Raw genomic sequence first — 22,079 nt, 5'->3', positions numbered from 1 at the left:
CTGATTTATGGAATAAAAATCAACTGCAATTCAGGCTGCCTGTAAAATTGGAAACCATTCATTACCCAGGGACATCCTTCCTGTAATGTGGGTTGCCTGTGTGGTACCGTGTTTGTTTAACATTGTACTTACCGAGGTTATACCACATGTCCCTTATTTTGAACCCAATCTCCCTTCTCATGTCTCCATACCTGCAAAGATAACATCATAACATTTATTTAATTATAAATACTATAATTTATTGTAAAATTATATTAAATTTTAATATCAAAATATTTTTAGAATATTAACATCAGAACAAGCAGTCAAAACATTGCAAGTGAGGTTGACTATCTATTTATCTGTTGTCCTCTCCAGATGAGGAATCTCCACCACGGACGGTCCCAAGCCTGGCTGTGAAAGGAGGAGGACTAGCAGCCTCATCCTGTAAAAACCCAGAGATGGAGAAACACCAACAAGAAGCTCCAAAGACCTCATCCTGGGGAGGATTGTGGCTCACCGAGAAGATGGATGAAGTCGGTGTGACCAATCTTTTATTGGCCCAGCACGGAGGACTGACTCTGCAAGCTGCTGTTGGCAGCCTCTGTCCCAGAGAGGGTGATGGGCTCCAGGCGAGGAACATCAAGTTAGTGTGAGAAGTGCTTCTCGTGCCACTCACAATTGTAGTAAAGCACCAACTGGATGCAGAGTTCAATCTCCCATCAGATTTATTTATCAGATGTATGTCGAAACATACAGTGAAATGTGCTGTTTGCGTTAACAACCAACACAACCCAGGGAGGTACTGGGGGCAGCCCGCTTGTGCTGTCGTGAAGCTGAGGAAGACGGTGTCAGAGAACAATGTAACCCGCAGTGGAGTTCGGTGCCAACACAACATTCCCACAATGCTCGGCAGAACAACAAGCAACAAAACAACAACAGCTAAACAAATACCAGAAAATCTGCAGACGCTGCAAATCCAGAGCAACACACACAAAATGCTGGAGGGACCCAGTAGGTCAGGCAGCATTTATAGAAAAGAGTAAACAGTCGACGGTTTGGGCCGAGACCCTTCTTCAGTCCTGTAGGTCTCAGCCCGAAACGTCGACTGTTTACTCTTTTCCACAGAAGCTGCCTGACCTGTCGAGCTCCTCCGGCATTTTGTGTGTGTTGCAACAGCAAAACAAGACGTGTTCCTCACACCCACCCACCCACACGGACAGTCCTGCCAGATTTACAAGCTCGCTCTCCCCTCCACGTTGACAAATACCTTTCTGTGCAAAAGTCTTGGGCACATGTTATATATATTCTGTGCCGAAGACTCTTGCACAGAACTGTAGTTCTCTATATACATCGACTTCTTCAATGAGTTTCTACTGGTTACAGTTGTCACTAGTTTCAGGAAACTTCCCAGTTTCAGAGGCGGGAATCACGTTAGTTGAATAGCGGCTTTCTCATTGGTCAATTTAAGCAAAGGAATTTGAATGGAATTAAGTGTGATCAGCAATCTGCTACAAGCGTGTTTCCTTGCTCTCTTTTTTGACTGTTCTTTTGCCATCAGATTTCTCAATGGACATTGAGCTAGTGAACACAATTATATATTTCTTTTGTAATTTATAGGTTTTTTAATTACGTATTGCACTGTACTGCTGCCACAAAACAAGTTCGCGCCATATGCCAGTGATATTAAACCTGACTGATTCTGTCTCTGTTTTTCACCCTTGGCACTAGAATTTGCTTTCGCACTTTGCCATCTTCCTTCCTTCTTTTTTTTATATAGTGCTTCAAAAAAATGACCATAAGCAACAAGTTTTATGCCTTGTTTCTGACTTCCAAAGGACCCTGGGTCCAAAAACATCAGAATCCAACAGGAAGAGAACAAATGGGTTAAATATGTTGTAAAACTTTCTCACTGTCCAAGGGTTCCCAACCTTTTTTATGCCACTGACCTTCACCCCTACCGTTAACCGAAGTTTGGGAAACCCTGCTCTACACTGTTCCATCAAACGTTCCCTGTTCAGATATTGTTTAGGTTGTATCATCATCATCATCATTATGTGCCGTTTCAAATGACATCATCATTATGTGCCATGTCATGTGAAGTAGGCGGTCATGGTCATTCCATGATCATGGTTGTTCTTGGCAAATTTTTCCACAGAAGTGGTTTGCCATTGCCTTCTTCTGGGCAGTGTCTTTACAAGACGGGTGACCCCAGCCATTATCAATACTCTCCAGAGATTGTCTGCCTGGTGTCAGTGGTCACATAACCAGGACTTGTGTTCTGCACCGGCTGCTCATACAACCATCCACCACCTGCTCCCATGGCTTCACGAGACTCTGATCAGGGGCTAATCAGGTGCCATGCCTTGCCCAAGGGTGACCTGCAGGCCAGTGGAGGGAAGGAGCGCCTTACACCTCCTTTGGTAGAGTCGTATCTCCACCCAACCACACAGGAGGTTGTATAAAGAGTTTTAAAAAATGCCCTATCTGATAATCTATGGCATTGGACAGTACAGGTTAAATACAGTCGATAACTCCTCGACAAGGCCTCAACCAGTAACCCCACGGCATGGGACAGCACAGATTAGACACAAGGCAAAGCCTTTTCCTCAGAGTAATTGCTGAGAAAAAATCTGGAGCTGGAGTCCCTAAGGTATATTTAATGTTGGAAAAATGTATACATATACATCCTGAAATTCTTTCTCAACCCCGAGTTCAACGCTGACTGGCAACTCCTGCGATGCTGCTGGAGCCAAACTGTTCCGGTTTCTGCCGTTCCTTTGGAGTGTCAGCTGTGTGGAGATGGGAGCCTGCTATACGGGCAACAGCTTGCTCTCCATATCGTACTGCCCTGGCTTGTGTATAACAACCAGGTTGCGAGTGAAGCCTGCGGCCTGGGGGAAGGTTTCCGACATGTCAACTTGCCCGTTACCCTCACTCAATGCTGCCAGAGTCCATGGGTCTTGGGGAAAGGTTTAATCGACGCAGTTTGTGGACTGGACTCTGTGGTTCTCTTTGTGATGCGTTCTTGCTTTCTGATCGCTCCTTTTTTTGTTGTTGTTTTGAGCAGTTTTGATTGGGGCAGACAAGCACCTCTGCCTGCAGACCGCCAGGGATGTGAGAGATGAGTGTGTGCCCGGACTCTTACGTTGGCTTTCTGATTCGGTGTTTTGTATTACGCATTTCTTTCTAGTTTTCTTTGTATGTTGGAGATTTGATGTTTCTCTTTGTACAGATTCCATGTTGTTTCTGTGTTTCGTGACTGTCTGTGGGAAGGTGAATCTCAGGATAGTTTACTGCAAACATACTTTGATAATGAATGTACTTTGAATCTTTGACTTTGTTGGCTCAATTTGGTAGTTTTTCTGGTTATAAATTAAACTTGGATAAGAGCGAATTATTCCCCTTAAACGCGCAAATTTTATTGAATGACAGGATACCATTTAAAGTTGTTACTGATAACTTTATCTATTTAGGTATAAAAATTACCAAGAAATATAAAGATTTATTTAGACTGAATTTCTTACCTATGCTTCATCAAATTCAACAACTTACTACAAGATGGTCTCCCTTATACTTATCATTAGTTGGCCGGATTAATGCTATTAAAATGATGATTTTACCGAAATTTTTATATTTATTTCAAGCTTTACCAATTTTTATTCCTAAATCTTTTTTTGACAACATTGATTCAAAAATTTCCTCATTTGTGCGGCAAAATAAAAACCCCAGGTTAAGTAAAAGGCAATTACAAAAATCTAAAAAAGATGGTGGTTTAGCTTTACCTAATTTTAGATTTTACTATTGGGCGAATAATATTCGTAACCTAATATATTGGAAATTAGATTTGGATTCACCATTGTGCCCACAGTGGGTAAATTTGGAATGTGATGAGGTAAAGGGATATTCTCTATTCTCCGTTCTTGGTTCTTTTCTTCCTACTGATTTAGTTAAATTCAATAAACAGATATCTAATCCTGTTATCAAACATACATTACGAATTTGGTTTCAATTTCGTAAGTTTTTTACTTTGAAAAACTTTGTTCTTGATAGCCCTATTTTACTTAATTTTTTTTTCAAACCTTCCTTGACAGATCAAGCTTTTAGCATATGGAAAAGGAAAGGTATAAAATGTTTTCGTGATCTTTTTTTTGAAGGTACTTTGATGTCTTTTGACCAACTTTCCAACAAATTTAAATTACCTAAATCTAACTTTTTCAGATATCTACAAATTAGAAATTTTTTACATAAAGTTCTACCATCTTTTCCCAATTCAACTTCAATGGATTTTTCAGATTTGATTTTTACCTTAAATCCTTGTCAGAAGGGATTAGTAGCTTTTATTTATAATATGATTATGAAAATACAACCAGAAATATCAGTTAGAATTAAACAAGAATGGGAAAAAGAACTTCGATATAATATATCAACAGATAAATGGGAAAAAAATTTACAAATGGTTAATTCCTCTTCTATATGTGCTAAACATGCCTTAATACAATTTAAAATTGTACATAGAGCTCATATGTTTAAAGATAAACTTGCTCGATTCTATTCTCATATTAACCCTCAATGTGACAGATGTCATTCAGAAGTGGCTTCATTGACCCACATGTTTTGGTCATGTCCCACTTTACATAATTATTGGAAGGACATATTTGCTACCATTTCCTCAATTTGGAATATCGATCTACAATCTCATTTTATTACTGCAATTTTTGGTATACCAAATGAGGATGGTAATCAGTTTTCCCCTTCAATCAGACGAATGATTGCTTTTGTAACATTAATGGCCAGAAGGTCTATATTACAAAACTGGAAAGAAGTAAATCCTCCTACCACATTTCAGTGGTTTTCTCAAACTATTTCTTATCTGAGCTTGGAAAAAATTAGAAGCACTATTTTTGACTCATCAATTAAATTTGAAGAAACTTGGGGACCGTTCATTCGACACTTTCATATGAATTAATTTGGCCTTTTCCAGACCTTCTTTCTGCTTATTCTTTTTCAGGTATGGAGTTCCGGAGTTTTTTTGACACTATCATATACTTGTAAACTATTATTATTGCCCATGTTAGTTTAGTTTAGTGTTTTTTTTTCTCAATATATATTTTTCACATATTTTCAAATTTTTTCTTCTTTTGACGATTATTTTTGTTTTTTTTCATATATAATCATATGGACTTGATTGATTAATGTATTTTCTTTTGTCGATGTTTAATAGGATATTGTTATCTAATTATTAATGTGACTTCAAGTCTATTGTATTCATAACCTATTCATTATTATGTTATGTTTTTTCTATATGTATATATGAAACTCAATAAAAAGATTGAAAAAGAAAGAAAAGAATCTTTGAACGTAGGTAGCTGGGATGCAACATCCACTGTCGATCCGGATGAACAGAGGGCTTTAGAAAACCTTTTAAATGGTTTACATATTTTTATTTATTTATTAAACATATTCTTAATGTATTTAATATAAAAATATATTTTTTCATATTCTGATGGGAATTTATAGTAATTTTTAAAAATTTAATGCACTCTGTTGCTGCCACAAAACAACAAATTTCATGACATATGACGGTGATCAAATCCTGATTTTGATTAAATTACCATGTTTTAAAGGCAATTGGGCAGGTAATAGATGGCAGGGAGAAGATACGTCTCTACCAAAAGAGGTGTGAGGCACTCCTTCCCTCCACTAGCCTGCAGGTCACCCTCGGGCAAGGTGTAGCACCTGCTTAGCCCCCGATCAGGGTCATGTGAAGCCAGGGGAGCAGGTGGTGGACGGTTGTACGAGCAGCCGGTGCAGATCACAAGTCCTGGTTATGTGACCACTGACGCCAGGCAGACAATCTCTGAAGAGGATTGATAATGGCTGGGGTCACCCGTCTTGTAAAGACACTGCCCAGAAGAAGGCAATGGCAAACCACTTCTGTAGAAAACTTTGCCAAGAACAATCATGGTCATGGAAAGACAGTAATTGCCCACGTCACACGACACGGCACATAAGGACGATGACGCCTGACAGGTATGTGGATGGGACGGGTTTAGGGGTATACGGGCAAAGCACAGGCAAATGGGACTAGCTTGGGCAGGCACCTGGTCAGCAGGGGTAAGTTGGACAGAAGGGCCTATCTCTGTACAACTTAATGATCAAGAATTTAAAAGATTAACTTTATTTGTCACATGTACATAGAAACATACAGTGAAATCTGCCGTTGGCTTCCAATCAAATCAACGTGAATTGTGTTGAGCAGCTGCAGGTTTCACCAAGCTCCTGGCATCAACAAAACGTGCCCATGACTCACCAGCCCCAACCCGAGTTTTTAGAGTGTGGGAGGAACCGGAGGAACGCCACGAAGTCATGGGGAGAACGTACAAACTCACTTACATACTGCGGTGGAAATCAACCGCGAGCTTACTAAAGTGAGCGTGCTAGCCGCTACCTTACAGTGACTCTAATCAGATGCTGTGATCTGCCGCTGCCATCTTCTGTGACCTCGGGTCTGGCAAAGGTGTCGTCCCCAGGCCCTGGTGCAAACACCAGGTACAGGTCAGGGATAGTCCCTGCTGTCTGAGAAATGAACTTTACGTACAGGTGAACCTCTACACCTGTTACAGGTCAGGGATAGTCCCGGCCAGGTATCAGGTACAGGTCAGGCATAGTCCCGACCAGGTATCAGGTGCAGGTCAGGGATAGTTCCTGCCAGGTACCAGGTGCAGGTCAGGGATAGTCCTGACCAGGTACCAGGTACAGGTCAGGGATAGTTCCTGCCAGGTATCAGGTACAGGTCAGGGATCGTCCCGGCCAGGTATCAGGTACAGGTCAGGGATAGTTCCTGCCAGGTATCAGGTACAGGTCAGGGATCGTCCCGGCCAGGTACCAGGTACAGGTCAGGGATAGTTCCTGCCAGGTACAGGTCAGGGATAGTTCCTGCCAGGTACAGGTCAGGGATCATCCCGGCCAGGTACCAGGTACAGGTCAGGGATCGTCCCGGCCAGGTACCAGGTACAGGTCAGGGATAGTCCCGACCAGGTACCAGGTACAGGTCAGGGATCGTCCCGGCCAGGTACCAGGTACAGGTCAGGGATCGTCCCGGCCAGGTACCAGGTACAGGTCAGGGATAGTTCCTGCCAGGTACAGGTCAGGGATAGTTCCTGCCAGGTACAGGTCAGGGATCGTCCCGGCCAGGTACCAGGTACAGGTCAGGGATCGTCCCGGCCAGGTACCAGGTACAGGTCAGGGATCGTCCCGGCCAGGTACCAGGTACAGGTCAGGGATCGTCCCGGCCAGGTATCAGGTACAGGTCAGGGATCGTCCCGGCCAGGTATCAGGTACAGGTCAGGGATCGTCCCGGCCAGGTACCAGGTACATGTCAGGGATAGTCCCGGCCAGGTATCAGGTACAGGTCAGGGATAGTCCTGGCCAGGTACCAGGTACAGGTCAGGGATCGTCCCGGCCAGGTACCAGGTACAGGTCAGGGATAGTTCCTGCCAGGTACCAGGTACAGGTCAGGGATAGTCCCGGCCAGGTACCAGGTACATGTCAGGGATAGTCCCGGCCAGGTATCAGGTACAGGTCAGGGATAGTCCCGGCCAGGTACCAGGTACAGGTCAGGGATCGTCCCGGCCAGGTACCAGGTACAGGTCAGGGATAGTTCCTGCCAGGTACCAGGTACAGGTCAGGGATAGTTCCTGCCAGGTATCAGGTACAGGTCAGGGATCGTCCCAGCCAGGTACCAGGTACAGGTCAGGGATAGTTCCTGCCAGGTACCAGGTACAGGTCAGGGATAGTTCCTGCCAGGTACCAGGTACAGGTCAGGGATAGTTCCTGCCAGGTATCAGGTACAGGTCAGGGATCGTCACGGCCAGGTACCAGGTACAGGTCAGGGATCGTCCCGGCCAGGTACCAGGTGCAGGTCAGGGATAGTTCCTGCCAGGTACAGGTCAGGGATAGTCCCGGCCGTCTGAGAAGTGAACTTTACTTGTTGATGATCTTGTTCCGTTTCTCACTCGAGAAGTTCTCCAGCTGCAGGGAGTCGTGCACGAGGAAGGCGATTGCCAGGTGGAAGTAGTTGTTCCAGAGCTGAAAAATAAAATTACGATTTTGTAATTTGAAAATCTTTTATAAGTTAGAAATGCTCTGTGTCTACATCAAGAATTATTCATTGAAATTAAACATTTATCACAAAAATAGAAAAGGTTAAAAACAACTTTGTTGACGGGATGTTGGGGTACGGGGACCAGGTGCTCAAAAACTGCTTACTGCCAGCTAGATCCACCATGGAGACTAAACAGTGAAGTGAACTCGTCCTTGGCGTGTGGGTTGATACAGCACAAGCTCCCTTGCAGACATTACCCATCCTCCAATCTGCCTTTCCCAAAAGCTCCCTTCTAGAAAGCGGCATAGGACTCTTAAAAGAAAACCTTCCTGCCACGTAATGTGGTTCTGTTAACTGAGGTTATAACAGACATCTTCAACATCTCTCTGGAACAGTCCACCGTCCCCTCAGGCTTCGAGGTGGCCTCTGTCATCCCAGTGTCCAAGAAGGTGATGGTAACCTGCCTCAATGACAACCGTCCAGAGGCACTAAATAATGAAGTGTTTTGGGCAGCCGGCTATGGTTCACATTAACCCCCAGCTTCCTGCTACAATGGACATTTTCCAGTTTGCTTACCGCTCATATCGCTTCACTGGTGATGCCTCTGCCCTCTGCTCAGTCCTGCCTCATCTGGGAAATGGTACCTCACGTTCCAGGATGCTGTTCGCCGACTTCAGCTCAGCATTCAATACAATCATCCACGGAACATTACAGCACAGAAACAAGCCTTCTGGCCCTTCTCGGCTGTGCCGAACCATTTTTCTGCCTCGTCCCACTGACCTGCACCCTTACCATATCCCTCCATACACCTCTCATCCATGTACCTGTCCAAGTTTTTCTTAAATGTTGAAAGTGAACCTGCATTCACCACTTCAACTGGCAGCTCATTCCACACTCCCACCACTCTCTGTGTGAAGAAGCCCCCCCCCTAATGTTCCCTTTAAACTTTCCCCCTTCACCCTTAACCCATGTCCTCTGTTTTTTTTTTCTCCCCTAACCTCAGTGGAAAAAGCCTGCTTGCATTCACTCTATCTATACCCATCATAATTTTATATACCTCTATCAAATCTCCCCTTATTCTTCTACACTCCAGTGAATGAAGTCCTAACCTATTCAACCTTTCTCTGTAACTCAGTTTTTCAGGTCCCAGCAACATCTTTGTAAACCTTCTCTGCACTCTTTCAACCTTATTAATATCCTTCCTGTAATTCGGCGACCAAAACTGCACACAATACTCCAAATTCAGTCTCACCAATGCCTTATAGAGCCTCACCATAACGTTCCAACTATTATACTCAATACTTTGATTTATAAAGGCCAATGTACCAAAAGCTCTCTTTACTACCCTATCTACCTGTGATGCCACTTTTAGGGAATTTTGTATTTGTATTCCCAGATCTCTCTGTTCTACTGCACTCCTCAGTGTCCTACCATTTACCTTGTATGTTCTACCTTGGTTTGACGTTCCAAAGTGCAAAACCTCACATTTGCCTGTATTAAACTCCATCTGCCATTTTTCAGCCCATTTTTCCAGCTGGTCCAAATCCCTCTGCAAGCTTTGAAAACCTTCCTCACTGTCCACTACACCTCCAATCTTTGTATCATCAGCAAATTTGCTGATTTGATTTACCACATTGTCATCCAGATCATTGATATAGATGACAAATAACAATGGACCCAGCACTGATCCCTGTGGCACACCACTAGTCACAGGCCTCCACTCAGAGAAGCAATCCTCCACTACCACTCTCTGGTTTCTCCCATTGAGCCAATGTCTAATCCAATTTACTACCTCACCACGTATACCCTCCGAAGCTGGTGGGTGAACTGTTCTCAGTGCATCTCAACACCTCTCCCTGTAATTGGATCTTGGGCCACAGTCAGTCCCTGTTGGCAGAAACATCTCTAGTTCCATCACGCTGAGCAGTGGCGCTCCACAGGGCTCCCTGCGCGGCCCGTCGCTGTTCACGTTGCTGATGCGTGACTGTGTTGCTGGATCCTGTTCAAGCCGCACCATCAAGTTTGCGGAAGACACAGCAGCGGCTGGATTCCTCAGCAACGACAACGAGACGGCACACGGGGAGGAGGAAGCATCGGATGGCACGAGCACAACAGCTCGAGTCTCAACATGGACAGGATCAAAGAGGGAACAGGGGACTTTAAGAAGGAGTAGACTGGCCACTCCTCGCTGCACACAAATGACTTCTCCATGGACAGAGTTTGGAGCACCAAGTTTCTGGGAGTGCACATAACAGACGATCTCACCTGGTCCCGTTCAATAAAGCACAGCAGTTCCTCCATTTCCTGAGTAGATTGAGGCATACAGCGGACTTGCTATCATCTCATCTTAAACTGAAGCATATCGCTACACAGGAGATTCCCAAGTGCTGCCCCGTTCCTACCGGAATGAGCCACGAGAAACCAGCCACTCACCTGTAACTCAAAGTTTGCCGGGTCTAGGAAGAGCTTGTTCAGGACAGCAGCAAACTGATTGACGGCTCGTAGGAAGACCCTGTGGGAGAGGCAGTGAGAAAAACACTCTGAGTGTCACTCGTGTCTAAGAGAATGGGACAGGAGATCTCCTTTCAAGGCCACTTTCACTGGCTGTCCAGTTTTCTACCTCTGGGTGGGGCGGGGGCACAGTGGGTAGAGCCTACCTGAATCTGGGTTAATGGTTGTCAACGGAACTCCTGCTGTCTTTGGTCTGGTTTGACAAGACCACAACTCCTTAGTCTGCACTTCCCTTCGCACTTCCTTTTGCTCTTGTAACACAATGAATCGGGGTTTATGCCTCATTCCAAACCCCTGAAGAAACGCTGGATCCCAACAGCAGGCGGGGAAGGTCATTGACAATGTCCAGTGCCGGGTCGCTCCCAGGTGAGGGTGGAGGTACGTGACAGTCAGCTCCCTACACCCGGCTTCCAGCCTGGCCTCCAGAGGGGTGTTCGCACGTTCTCCCCACCCCCCTCAGGGTGCTTCGGTTTCTTCCTACATCCCAAACTCTGCAGGCTGGCGGAGTAATTAATCCCTCCAAGTTCCCCCTGGTGTGTGGGTGAGTGATTGAATGTGGGGAGGAGGGGGGAGCTGATGGGAATGTGTGAAGCATAGAAGTCCACGGACCCCTTGCCTAATGGTATTAGTCCACGGTGTAAAAAAGGTCGGGATCCCCTCCTGCCGTCTGGAAAAAGACACCAAAGCATTTGGGCTCTCACGACCAGACTATGTAACAGTTTCTTCCCCCAAGCCATCAGACTCCTCAATACCCAGAGCCTGGCCTGACACCATGCCCTACTGTCCTGTTTATTATTTATTGTAATGCCTGCGCTGTTTTGTGCACTTTATGCAGTCTTGGGTAGGTCTGTAGTCCAGTGTCGTTTTTTTTCTGTGTTGTTTTTTTACATAGTTCAGTCTAGTTTTTGTACTGTGTCATGTAACACCATGGTCCTGAAAAACGTTGTCTCATTTTTACTATGCACTGTACCAGCAGTTATGGCCGAAATGACAATAAAAGTGACTTGACTTGGATTAGAGCATAATTATAAATACAAGATTGTGCAGATCCCAGAGGTGGAAATCCAGAGCAACACACACAAAATGCTGGAGGAACTCAGCAGGTCAAGCAGCATCCATGGAGGGAATAAACAGTCGATGTTTCCGGCCGAGACCATTGACCAGGACAGGGAAATTAGCGGGAATAATAAAGTGGGAAGGGAAAGAGTACAATCCGGCTCAGGACACCAGGTTCCATCCGCATTACTGGCTTGCATCGGTACCTTAAACACATTCTAAATCAACGCAGACAAAAGGCTGGAAGAAATCAGCAAGTAGGGCAGCATCTTTCCCACTGGGTTTGGGTGAGACTACAGCTGAAGGTCAAGGGTTAAAGGTGAAATGTTTGAGGGGAACATCCTTCACTCAGAGGGTGGTGAGAGTGTGGATGGAACGAGCTGCCAGCGCAAGTGGAGCACACGAGCTCAGTTCAATGTTTGAGAGAAGGTTGGATAGGTATGTGGATGGGAGGGTTATGGAGGGCTGTGCTCTGGGTTCAGGTCGATGGAACTGGGCAATTTAAATGGGTTAGCACTGACTGGATGGGCCGAAGGGCCTGTTTCTGAGCTGTAGCACGGGACCTACCTGTTCTGGACCATGTTCATCACCATCCAGTCCGAAGGGTAAACATTCTTCCCAATAAGATCCTTAAACATAATGAAGGTTTCCATCAGGAAGTCCTGGGAACAAAGCAAAGGAACTCAAATCAACTTTGGCAACTTTGGTAAACTGCTTTTGTTGTATTACAATGTTCAAAGGCCTAAATAGTGTGGATGTGGAGAAGATGTTTCCTATACTGGGGGAGTCTAGGACCAGAGGGCACAGCCTCAGAATAGAAGGTCCATTCATGATGGGGAATCATGGTTTTCCCATGACTGTGACTGTACTTTTCTCCCAAAGAAATAGTTTGCCATTGCCGCCTTCTGTGCAAAGTGTCTTTACAAGATGGGTGACCCTAGCGATTATCAATACTCTTCACCTGGTAGCCAAACATTTTAATTTCAATACCCACTCCCAATGAGACATGTCGGTCCGTGGCCTCCTCATGTCGATGGTGAGGCCTCCCTCAGGGTGGGGGAACAAAACCTTATATTCCATCTGGGTAGCCTCTAACCTGATGGCATCAACATTGATTTCTCCCTCAGGAAAGAAAATTCCGTCCCCCTCCCCTCTTCTAATCCCATTCTGGCTTCATCTCTTCCCCCCTTCCCTTTCTCCTATGGTCCACCCTCCTCTCGTATCAGATTCCCTCCTCTCCAGCCCTTTACCTTTCCCAGCCACCTTGGCTTCACCTATCACCTTCTAGCTAGCCTCTCCCCCTTCTCCCACCTTTTTATTTTGGCATTTACCCCTTCCTTTCCAGATCTGATGAACAGCTTGAAATGTTGACTGTATATTCATTTCCATAGATACTGCCTGACCCGGTGTTGCAGAGCCCAGAAGGATCTCCTGACCCATCCTGTCCCAGAACCCCCTGACTCTCTCCCCTCTCTCCCATCCCACAACCCTCCACACAATCCACTTTAAGCAGTCAGCGGGGGTGCATGTCCAGACAGGTATGTGTAGTTCACCACAAGCTCCTCCTGTGTTTCGTGTGTGTTACAGATTTCTAGCAACTGCAGCAGCTCTTGTATCAACGATTTGTTAAGACTCATTTTTCCTGCCAGGAGGGCGGAAGAATTGGGAAAGACTTTACTTACTATGATATCGTGTCGGGTCTTGAACGTGTTGATGTAATGTGTATAGTGGTAATCTTCCATCTGCTTCAGTACTGCTATCATACAGGCAACAAAAGAGCCCTGGAGGGGATTACAGAAATTAGTTCAAAGTTAATTTATTATCAAAGTACCCTCAGTAATTTTATGTATTGCACTGTACGGCTGTCACAAAAAAATATCATGACATCTGTGAGTGATGATAAACCTGATTCTGATATGGGTGTCTATTGTGGACTGAGAGTGGGAAGGGGGCAGGGAGTGGGAAATCATGGCTGGGAAAAGGGAAAGTGAGGAGCGGGAAGCACCAGAGAGACATTGTGTAATGATCAATAAACCAACTGTCTGGAATCAAATGGCCTTACCTGGTGACTCAGGGCTGGGTGTGTCTGCGCCTGCACCATCCCCTGCTCCTGCCACCTGTCCCACACCCCTCCCATGGCGCTCCGCCCTCACCATTGCCAACATCCTTTCCTCTCAGCAGCTTTACAAACTCGCTCTCCGCTCCACATTGGCAAAACTGTGCAGAAGTCTGGGCACCCTCATTATATATATATAAGAGCCCGGTGGGAGATGGGGGGAGGGGAGAGGGAGAGGGTGTGGATGATGGAGGGGTGAGGGGGAGGGTGTGGGTGATGGGGAGGGGAGAGGGGAGTGTTGAGACAGAGGTCGGGAAGTGGTGGGTGGGAGAGGGGGAGAGGGTGTGGGTGATGGGGAGGGGAGGGGAGAGGGTGTGGGTGATGGGGAGGGAAGAGGGTGTGGGTGATGGGGAGGGGAGAGGGTGTGGGTGATGGGGAGGGGAGGGGAGAGGGTGTGGGTGATGGGGAGGGAAGAGGGTGTGGGTGATGGGGAGGGGAGAGGGTGTGGGTGATGGGGAGGGGAGGGGAGAGGGTGTGGGTGATGGGGAGGGGAGGGGAGAGGGTGTGGGTGATGGGGAGGGAAGAGGGTGTGGGTGATGGGGAGGGGAGAGGGTGTGGGTGATGGGGAGGGGAGGGGAGAGGGTGTGGGTGATGGGGAGGGAAGAGGGTGTGGGTGATGGGGAGGGGGAGAGGGTGTGGGTGATGGGGGAGAGGGTGGGTGATGGGGAGGGGAGAGGGTGTGGGTGATGGGGAGGGGAGGGGAGAGGGTGTGGGTGATGGGAGGGGAGGGGAGAGGGTGTGGGTGATGGGGAGGGAAGAGGGTGTGGGTGATGGGGAGGGGGAGAGGGTGTGGGTGATGGGGGAGAGGGTGGGTGATGGGGAGGGGAGAGGGTGTGGGTGATGGGGAGGGGAGGGGAGAGGGTGTGGGTGATGGGGGAGAGGGTGTGGGTGATGGGGAGGGGAGAGGGTGTGGGTGATGGGGAGGGGAGAGGGTGTGGGTGATGGGGAGGGGGAGAGGGTGTGGGTGATGGGGGAGAGGGTGTGGGTGATGGGGAGGGGAGAGGGTGTGGGTGATGGGGAGGGGAGGGGAGAGGGTGTGGGTGATGGGGAGGGGAGGGGAGAGGGTGTGGGTGATGGGAGGGGAGGGGAGAGGGTGTGGGTGATGGGGAGGGGAGGGGAGAGGGTGTGGGTGATGGGGGAGAGGGTGTGGGTGATGGGGAGGGGAGAGGGTGTGGGTGATGGGGGAGAGGGTGTGGGTGATGGGGAGAGGGTGTGGGTGATGGGGAGGGGAGGGGAGAGGGTGTGGGTGATGGGAGGGGAGGGGAGAGGGTGTGGGTGATGGGGAGGGGAGGGGAGAGGGTGTGGGTGATGGGGGAGAGGGTTGGGTGATGGGGAGGGGAGAGGGTGTGGGTGATGGGGGAGAGGGTGTGGGTGATGGGGAGGGGAGAGGGTGTGGGTGATGGGAGGGGAGGGGAGAGGGTGTGGGTGATGGGGAGGGGAGAGGGTGTGGGTGATGGGGAGGGGAGGGGAGAGGGTGTGGGTGATGGGGGGGGGAGAGGGTGTGGGTGATGGAGAGGGGAGGGGAGAGGGTGTGGGTGATGGGGAGGGAAGAGGGTGTGGGTGATGGGAGGGGGAGAGGGTGTGGGTGATGGGGGAGAGGGTGTGGGTGATGGGGAGGGGAGAGGGTGTGGGTGATGGGGAGGGGAGAGGGTGTGGGTGATGGAGGGGTGAGGGGAGAGGGTGTGGGTGATGGGGAGGGAAGAGGGTGTGGGTGATGGAGGGGTGAGGGGGAGAGGGTGTGGGTGAAGGGGAGGGGGAGAGGGTGTGGGTGATGGGGAGGGGAGGGGAGAGGGTGTGGGTGATGGGAGGGGGGGGAGAGGGTGTGGGTGATGGAGAGGGGAGGGGAGAGGGTGTGGGTGATGGGGAGGGAAGAGGGTGTGGGTGATGGGAGGGGGAGAGGGTGTGGGTGATGGGGGAGAGGGTGTGGGTGATGGGGAGGGGAGAGGGTGTGGGTGATGGGGAGGGGAGAGGGTGTGGGTGATGGAGGGGTGAGGGGGAGGGTGTGGGTGATGGGGAGGGGAGAGGGTGTGGGTGATGGAGGGGTGAGGGGGAGAGGGTGTGGGTGAAGGGGAGGGGGAGAGGGTGTGGGTGATGGGGAGGGGAGAGGGTGTGGGTGATGGAGGGGTGAGGGGGAGGGTGTGGGTGATGGGGAGGGGAGAGGGGGAGTAATGAGACAGTGGTCGGGAAGTGGTGGGTGGGAGAGGGGGAGAGGGTGTGGGTGATGGGGAGGGGAGGGGAGAGGGTGTGGGTGATGGGGAGGGGAGTGGGTGTGGGTGATGGAGGGGTGAGGGGGAGGGTGTGGGTGATGGGAGGGGGAGAGGGTGTGGGTGATGGAGGGGTGAGGGGGAGGGTGTGGGTGATGGGGAGGGGAGAGGGTGTGGGTGATGGAGGGGTGAGGGTGTGGGTGATGGAGGGGTGAGGGGGAGGGTGTGGGTGATGGGGAGGGGAGAGGGGGAGTAATGAGACAGTGGTCGGGAAGTGATGGGTGGGAGAGGGGGAGAGGGTGTGGGTGATGGGGAGGGGAGAGGGTGTGGGTGATGGAGGGGTGAGGGGGAGGGTGTGGGTGATGGGAGGGGAGGGGGTGTGGGTGATGGGGAGAGGGTGTGGGTGATGGGAGGGGAGGGGGTGTGGGTGATGGGGAGAGGGTGTGGGTGATGGGAGGGGAGGGGAGAGGGTGTGGGTGATGGGAGGGGAGGGGGTGTGGGTGATGGGGAGAGGGTGTGGGTGATGGAGGGGTGAGGGGGAGAGGGTGTGGGTGATGGAGGGGTGAGGGGGAGAGGGTGTGGGTGAAGGGGGAGGGGGAGAGGGTGTGGGTGATGGGGAGGGGAGAGGGGGAGTAATGAGACAGAGGTCGGGAAGTGACGGGTGGGACTGTTTAAAGGAGGAGTTGGAACTTACAATGAGACCAGACTGACGGTTTATCCCGATGACGGTACGGTTGATGCGTCTCAGGAGCCTCTCCATGAGCAGCTGAACGTGGACTTTCTGTGGCCCCTGTAACACCAGTCATCCAGAAAGTTTACAGACCAAGCGAAGGGTGTGAAGCTCACTCTGATGCTCACTACACCTCAGCTTATTCAGGTACCGAGGCCTCTGGGACCACTCTGCGAGGAGCCTAAGGCCAACCCAGGCTGGTGGTTCAGTCAGACTTCCCCTCACACCAGCCTCCCCACTTGGTACCCCTTCTCCACCCCTCCATCTGCTCAAAAACCCTCCCTTATCCAAATCCACCCATGTCCGTCCCCTCACCTTCCCATCCCCACCCCATTCCAACCGACCATCAGCCCTCCCTCATCCGAATCTGATCTGTCTTGCGCTCTCTTGCCCCCCTTCCCACCCCCACCCCGTTCCATCCCCCAAATCCTTCTCCTCCCTTATCCAGTCCACCAATCAGTTGCTGATGTCTGCCCGCTCACCTTCCCATCCCCACCCTCTTTCAAATGCCCATCGACCCTCCCTCATCTGAATTCAACCTCTGTCTTGCACTCTCTTTCCTCCCACCTACCCCACAACCCTGCCTGTTCCACCTCCCAAACCTTATTCGGTTGCACCCATCACCTCCCGCCCCTTGTCTCAATACCCCCCCACCTGGTTCCACCTGCCCAAGGACCCTCCAGTAAAGGGAAGAGAGGGAGGAACGGCACCAAGGCTGGCAACTGGCATCTGAAACAAAAGCACAGGCACACAGACGTAGACACACGGACGTGTGGGTGCATGGACACAGACACAGACACACACACAGGCAGAGGCACGTGCACACCGACACTGGCACGGACGCAGACAGGTCACTCACGATGTCGTCCCTGTCCAGCATCTCCAGCGTGCTGCTGAGCAGTGCGGCACAGGCCTCGTGGTCTGGCCGGCTGGAGTTGTCGTCCAGCTGACCGCTGAGCTGGTCGATGATGAGAGGCAGCAGGACGTCTCGGCAGTCTGTGTGGGGGAGAAGTGAAACACACACACGTGAGACCGGGAGGAGACACAAAGCAACGGTCAATCACCCAGTAACCCGCGTCACGCTGAACCCGGGCGGGGTTGGGAGTGGGGCAGTGACCCGGTGTTGCAGAGCCCAGAAGGATCTCCTGCTGACCCATCCTGTCCCAGAACCCCCTGACTCTCTCCCATCCCACAACCCTCCGCACAATCCACTCACTCACTCATTCTCCACCCTGTAACCAACTCATAACCCTAAAACTCACTCCATCTGTCTCACAAACCACTGGCACTCCCCACATCCTCAAATAACATAAGCCTCTCTAATAACCCACTCACCCTCTCCCCCCACAACCCACACCCTCGAATAAACCCGACTCTCCCATAACCTGAGTCTCTCCGATAACCCACCCTCTTCCCCTCCCACATGCTACTGACCTCCTCCCAACCTCCTGTAACATACTGCTCCTCTCCCCACACCCACACTCCCACCACCCCTGCATCTCCATTTCCCTGCCCCAAAGCCCCCTCCTATAAATCACGGCTCTTCTGCGCCCCCTCGCGCAGTAACGCCTTTCTCCCCAGTCCTGTCACCCATCAGCCCTCCTCTACTGCAATGGCCCTCTCCCTACCCTCCCATAGACCAGTGCTCCTCCCCATCCTATAGCCTCTGGTGAACCACTGACCCTATTCACCTACCCCTCTGCCCCCTCTCAGACCATCCCTACACCACTGTCCATCTCCCCGTCCTATAGCCTCTGGTGAACCACTGACCCTATTCATCTACCCCTTTGCCCCCCTCTCAGACCATCCCTACACCACTGTCCATCTCCCCGTCCTATAGCCTCTGGTGAACCACTGACCCTATTCACCTACCCCTTTGCCCCCCTCTCAGACCATCCCTACACCACTGTCCATCTCCCCGTCCTGGTGTAGCTGAGCCCTGCTACAGCGGACAGTATTAGGGGAGGGGAGCAGATGGTGGTCAGAGAGAGCTGGAGTGGCGTGGGCCTCCCGGACAAAATCGGGGACCCTCCCGGACCCGAGGATGGGCGGACTCGGAACCTCGCGCATTTGGGGACTCGGGGTTCGGGGAGTGGTTGGATCGGGAATCTCAGAAGACCGGACACCCACCGGGCTGTCTGAAGAGTTCGCTCTCCACGATCTTGCTCATGCAGTTCAGCTTCTGTCGTACCAGCTGGTTGTCGGGGATACTCTGGATAAACTTGGTGTAGAGAACACTGCGCGGTGACCAGAGAGGAGAGCAAATTAGCATCACTGGAGGTAACACTGCACCCTGTCAGTGTGTTTTACAGACCCCATAAGATATAGGAGAGGAGTTAGGCCATTTGGCCCATTGAGTCTGCTCCACCATTTCATCATGGCTGATCCAATTTTCCTCTCAGCCCCAATCTCCTGCCTTCTCTCCATATCCCTTCATGCCCTGATTAATCAAGAACTTATCAACCTCTGCCTTAAATATACCCAATGACCTGGCCTCCACAGCCACTTGTGGCAACAAATTCCACAGATTCACCACCCTCTGGTTAAAGAAATTCCTCATCTCCGTTCTAAAAGGACACCCCTCTATTCTGAGGCTGTGCCCTCTGGTCTTAAGACTCTCCCACCATAGGAAACATCCTCTCCACATCCACTCTATCGAGGCCTTTTATTATTTGATAGGTTTTAATGTGGTCATCCCTCATTCTTCTGAACTCCAGGCCCAGAGCCATCAAATGCTCCTCATATGATAAGCCTTTCAAGCCTGGAATCATTTTCATAAACCTCCTTTTAACACTCTCCAATATCAGCACATCTTTCCTTAGATAAGGGGCCCAAGACTGCTCACAGTACTCCATATGAGGCCTCACCACTGTCTTATAAAGCCTCAACATTACATCCTTGCTTTTATATTCTCGACCTCTTGAAATGAATGCTAACATTGCATTTGCCTTCCTCACCACTGACTCAACCTGCAAATTAATCTTCAGGGAATCCTACACAAGGAGTTCCAAGTGGCCTGACCTATCAAGTAGAAAGATACTAAAGATTAGATTTATTTGTCACATGTACATCAAAATGGGTGCTCCGGTTTCCTCCCACAGTCCAAAGACAGTCCAGTTGATAGTTTAATGGTCATTATAAACTGTCCCGTGATTAGGCGAGGGCTAAATCAGGGGTTGCTGGGCAATGTGGCTCGAAGGCCCAGAAGGGTCTATTCCACACAGTATTGCAATAAATAAAAACAAGAGGGACACAATGCTTTACAGTACCAGTGACCTGGGTTCAATTCCCACTGCTGTCTGTAAGGAGTCTGTCCGCTCCCCCCCTGTGACTGCAAGGGTTCCCCCCAGAGTCCGAAGACGCACAAGTTAGAGTTAGTGTGTTGGCGCCGGAGGTTTGGCGACACTTGTGGGCTGCCCTCAGCTCATCTTTGGGGCTGTTTTGGTCGCTGACATTATCTGACTGCTCGATAAGATGTTTCGATGTAAGTGTGACACATACAGCAAATCTGTCTCGTCTTTAATCTTATTGATCCATGGCCGGGTGCCGACAACGCGCAGCCTGACGTCTGGGACAGTAGAGTGAGGCAGCTGCTACCTCTCAACTTTGGGGACCCGAGTTTGATCCCTCTACGGTCACAGGATCTGTGCACGTCACACATCCGTCAGACACACACACGCACGCTACACAAGATCCCCAAGGGGAGTGTCACAGGCATGGACTCTGGTTCCGCAGGTCCCCGCTGTTACTAGGCACGGGCCGTCACCCATGGCCGGGGGGAGCCTCAGGGGTCTGTAGTAACACACATTACCTCAGCTCCACGGGGTCGAACACCAGCATCACGTGGTTAACGATGGTCGGGAGATATTTTAATGCCGCCCCCTGCAGACGAGAGAATTGTATGAATATCAAGCTGGGGAAGCCGGTACGTTGGTTTATGATGGCTTACATATTGAGCTTATGCCAGGGGCGGTAAACTCCCCACTACCTATTAAATACCCAATGGCGTACATGTCAAATAGCCTCTGACAACCAAGTCCAGCTCCTGGTCTTCACGTGTGGCTTGGCGACTAAGCCCGGTGGAACTGTTTCTACTGACGGGAGAAGGGGCAAAGGAGGGCTACTGGCGCCTCACAACCGGTAGCTCTGAGCAGATGGGTTTGTCAGCTCCATCTAGGAGGGGGAAACCTCTGCCACCTTCCGGCTATATCCACTCGTGGGGAAGGCTTCGGGAGTAAACCCCGAGGGAAAATCCGGAGCTGGAGTCCCTCAGACAGACCTACGTTGAGTTCACTGCTGACCGGCAGTTCCGCTGGAGCCTGTTGCCAGGTAACTACTTCCCATGGAAACCCACCAAGCATGGGATGATGCAATTCCAGATGCAGCTCCCACAGTCTGGAACCTTCTGGGGACCAGAAACCTGTCCGTCAGGAGTGATCATTGCATGAGGGTGCCACGGCAGCGCTGAGGTTAGCGTGGCGCTATTACAGGTCAGAGTTCAATCCCAGCATCCCCTGTAAGGGGTCTCAGTATGTCCACTCTGTGGAATGCGTAGGTTTTCTCTGGGTGCTCTGGTTTCCTCCCACAGTCCAAAGTTAGTAGGTTAGTAGGTTAATTGGCCATTGTAAATTGCCCCGTGTTTAGGTTAGAGTTAAATTTGGGGTTGTTGGGGGGCACAGCTCGAAGGCGTGGAAGGGCCTATTCCACACTGTGTCTCTAAATTAAGTAAGTACTTAAGATGGCGGTCACTGTTAGTGGACAAGATCAGGCCCCCCCCCCCTTCCCACTGTGGGTTCTTGTCCCCCTATAAACTAGACCTCCATCTCCCCTCCCTGATTTCTTCCCCCCACATTACACTCGTTCACATAAAGTACAGAATTGCAGAAGAAAGTTTACAAAGTTCGACAGGGGTCTCTGGGAGGGCAGGTTGTGAGTGGCGTGGCCTGCCTCAGTCACCGCCAACTACAACACTGCCAGAGTTCAAAGTAAGTTTACGATCAAAGTACTTGTATGTCACCAAATACTACCCTGAAATTCCTTTTCTTGCAGGCTTTCACAAAAGACAAACAATGTGCAAAAGATGCTGGAAACCAGCTTTTTAAGAAAAACACAAAATGCTGGCAGAACTCAGCAGGCCAGACAGCATCTATGGGAGGAGGTGGTGACGACGTTTCGGGCTGAAACCCCTCATCAGGAGTGAAGTAACATGGGATGGTCGAGGGGGGATAAGAAGTGGGCGGAGGGATGAAGTAGAGAGCTGGGAAGTGATAGGCTGGAGGGAAATGGGCTAGGGGAAGGTGGAGAATTACGGGAAATAAAAGAGAAAGAAAGGTAGGGCTGGGGGGGAGATTATAGTGAGGGGGGTAAAAAAGAGAA

The 22,079-nt window shown here is 50.0% G+C and overlaps 1 protein-coding gene across 4 annotated transcripts in view; it reads right to left on the bottom strand.

Annotated features, from left to right (window-relative positions):
- Nucleotides 1–22,079, bottom strand: part of dock5 (dedicator of cytokinesis 5) — a 204,412-nt gene that overhangs the window by 49,688 nt on the left and 132,645 nt on the right. For all 4 annotated transcript variants that reach the window (XM_059963635.1, XM_059963641.1, XM_059963616.1 and 1 more), the window contains exons 24-32: nucleotides 20,515–20,585; nucleotides 18,834–18,940; nucleotides 17,563–17,699; nucleotides 16,668–16,763; nucleotides 13,336–13,434; nucleotides 12,221–12,315; nucleotides 10,520–10,598; nucleotides 7,970–8,070; nucleotides 133–191 (exon numbers count right to left, since the gene is read on the bottom strand). In XM_059963635.1, the coding sequence (XP_059819618.1) occupies nucleotides 133–191; nucleotides 7,970–8,070; nucleotides 10,520–10,598; nucleotides 12,221–12,315; nucleotides 13,336–13,434; nucleotides 16,668–16,763; nucleotides 17,563–17,699; nucleotides 18,834–18,940; nucleotides 20,515–20,585 (844 nt within the window). The remainder of the gene's footprint in view (nucleotides 1–132; nucleotides 192–7,969; nucleotides 8,071–10,519; nucleotides 10,599–12,220; nucleotides 12,316–13,335; nucleotides 13,435–16,667; nucleotides 16,764–17,562; nucleotides 17,700–18,833; nucleotides 18,941–20,514; nucleotides 20,586–22,079) is intronic.

Source organism: Hypanus sabinus, chromosome 1 (genome assembly GCF_030144855.1).
Source record: "Hypanus sabinus isolate sHypSab1 chromosome 1, sHypSab1.hap1, whole genome shotgun sequence".
In the NCBI taxonomy this organism is placed as follows: Eukaryota; Metazoa; Chordata; class Chondrichthyes; order Myliobatiformes; family Dasyatidae; genus Hypanus; species Hypanus sabinus.
The sequence above is the reverse complement of the archived record's forward strand: the minus strand, read 5'-3'. Positions and strand labels throughout refer to the sequence as shown.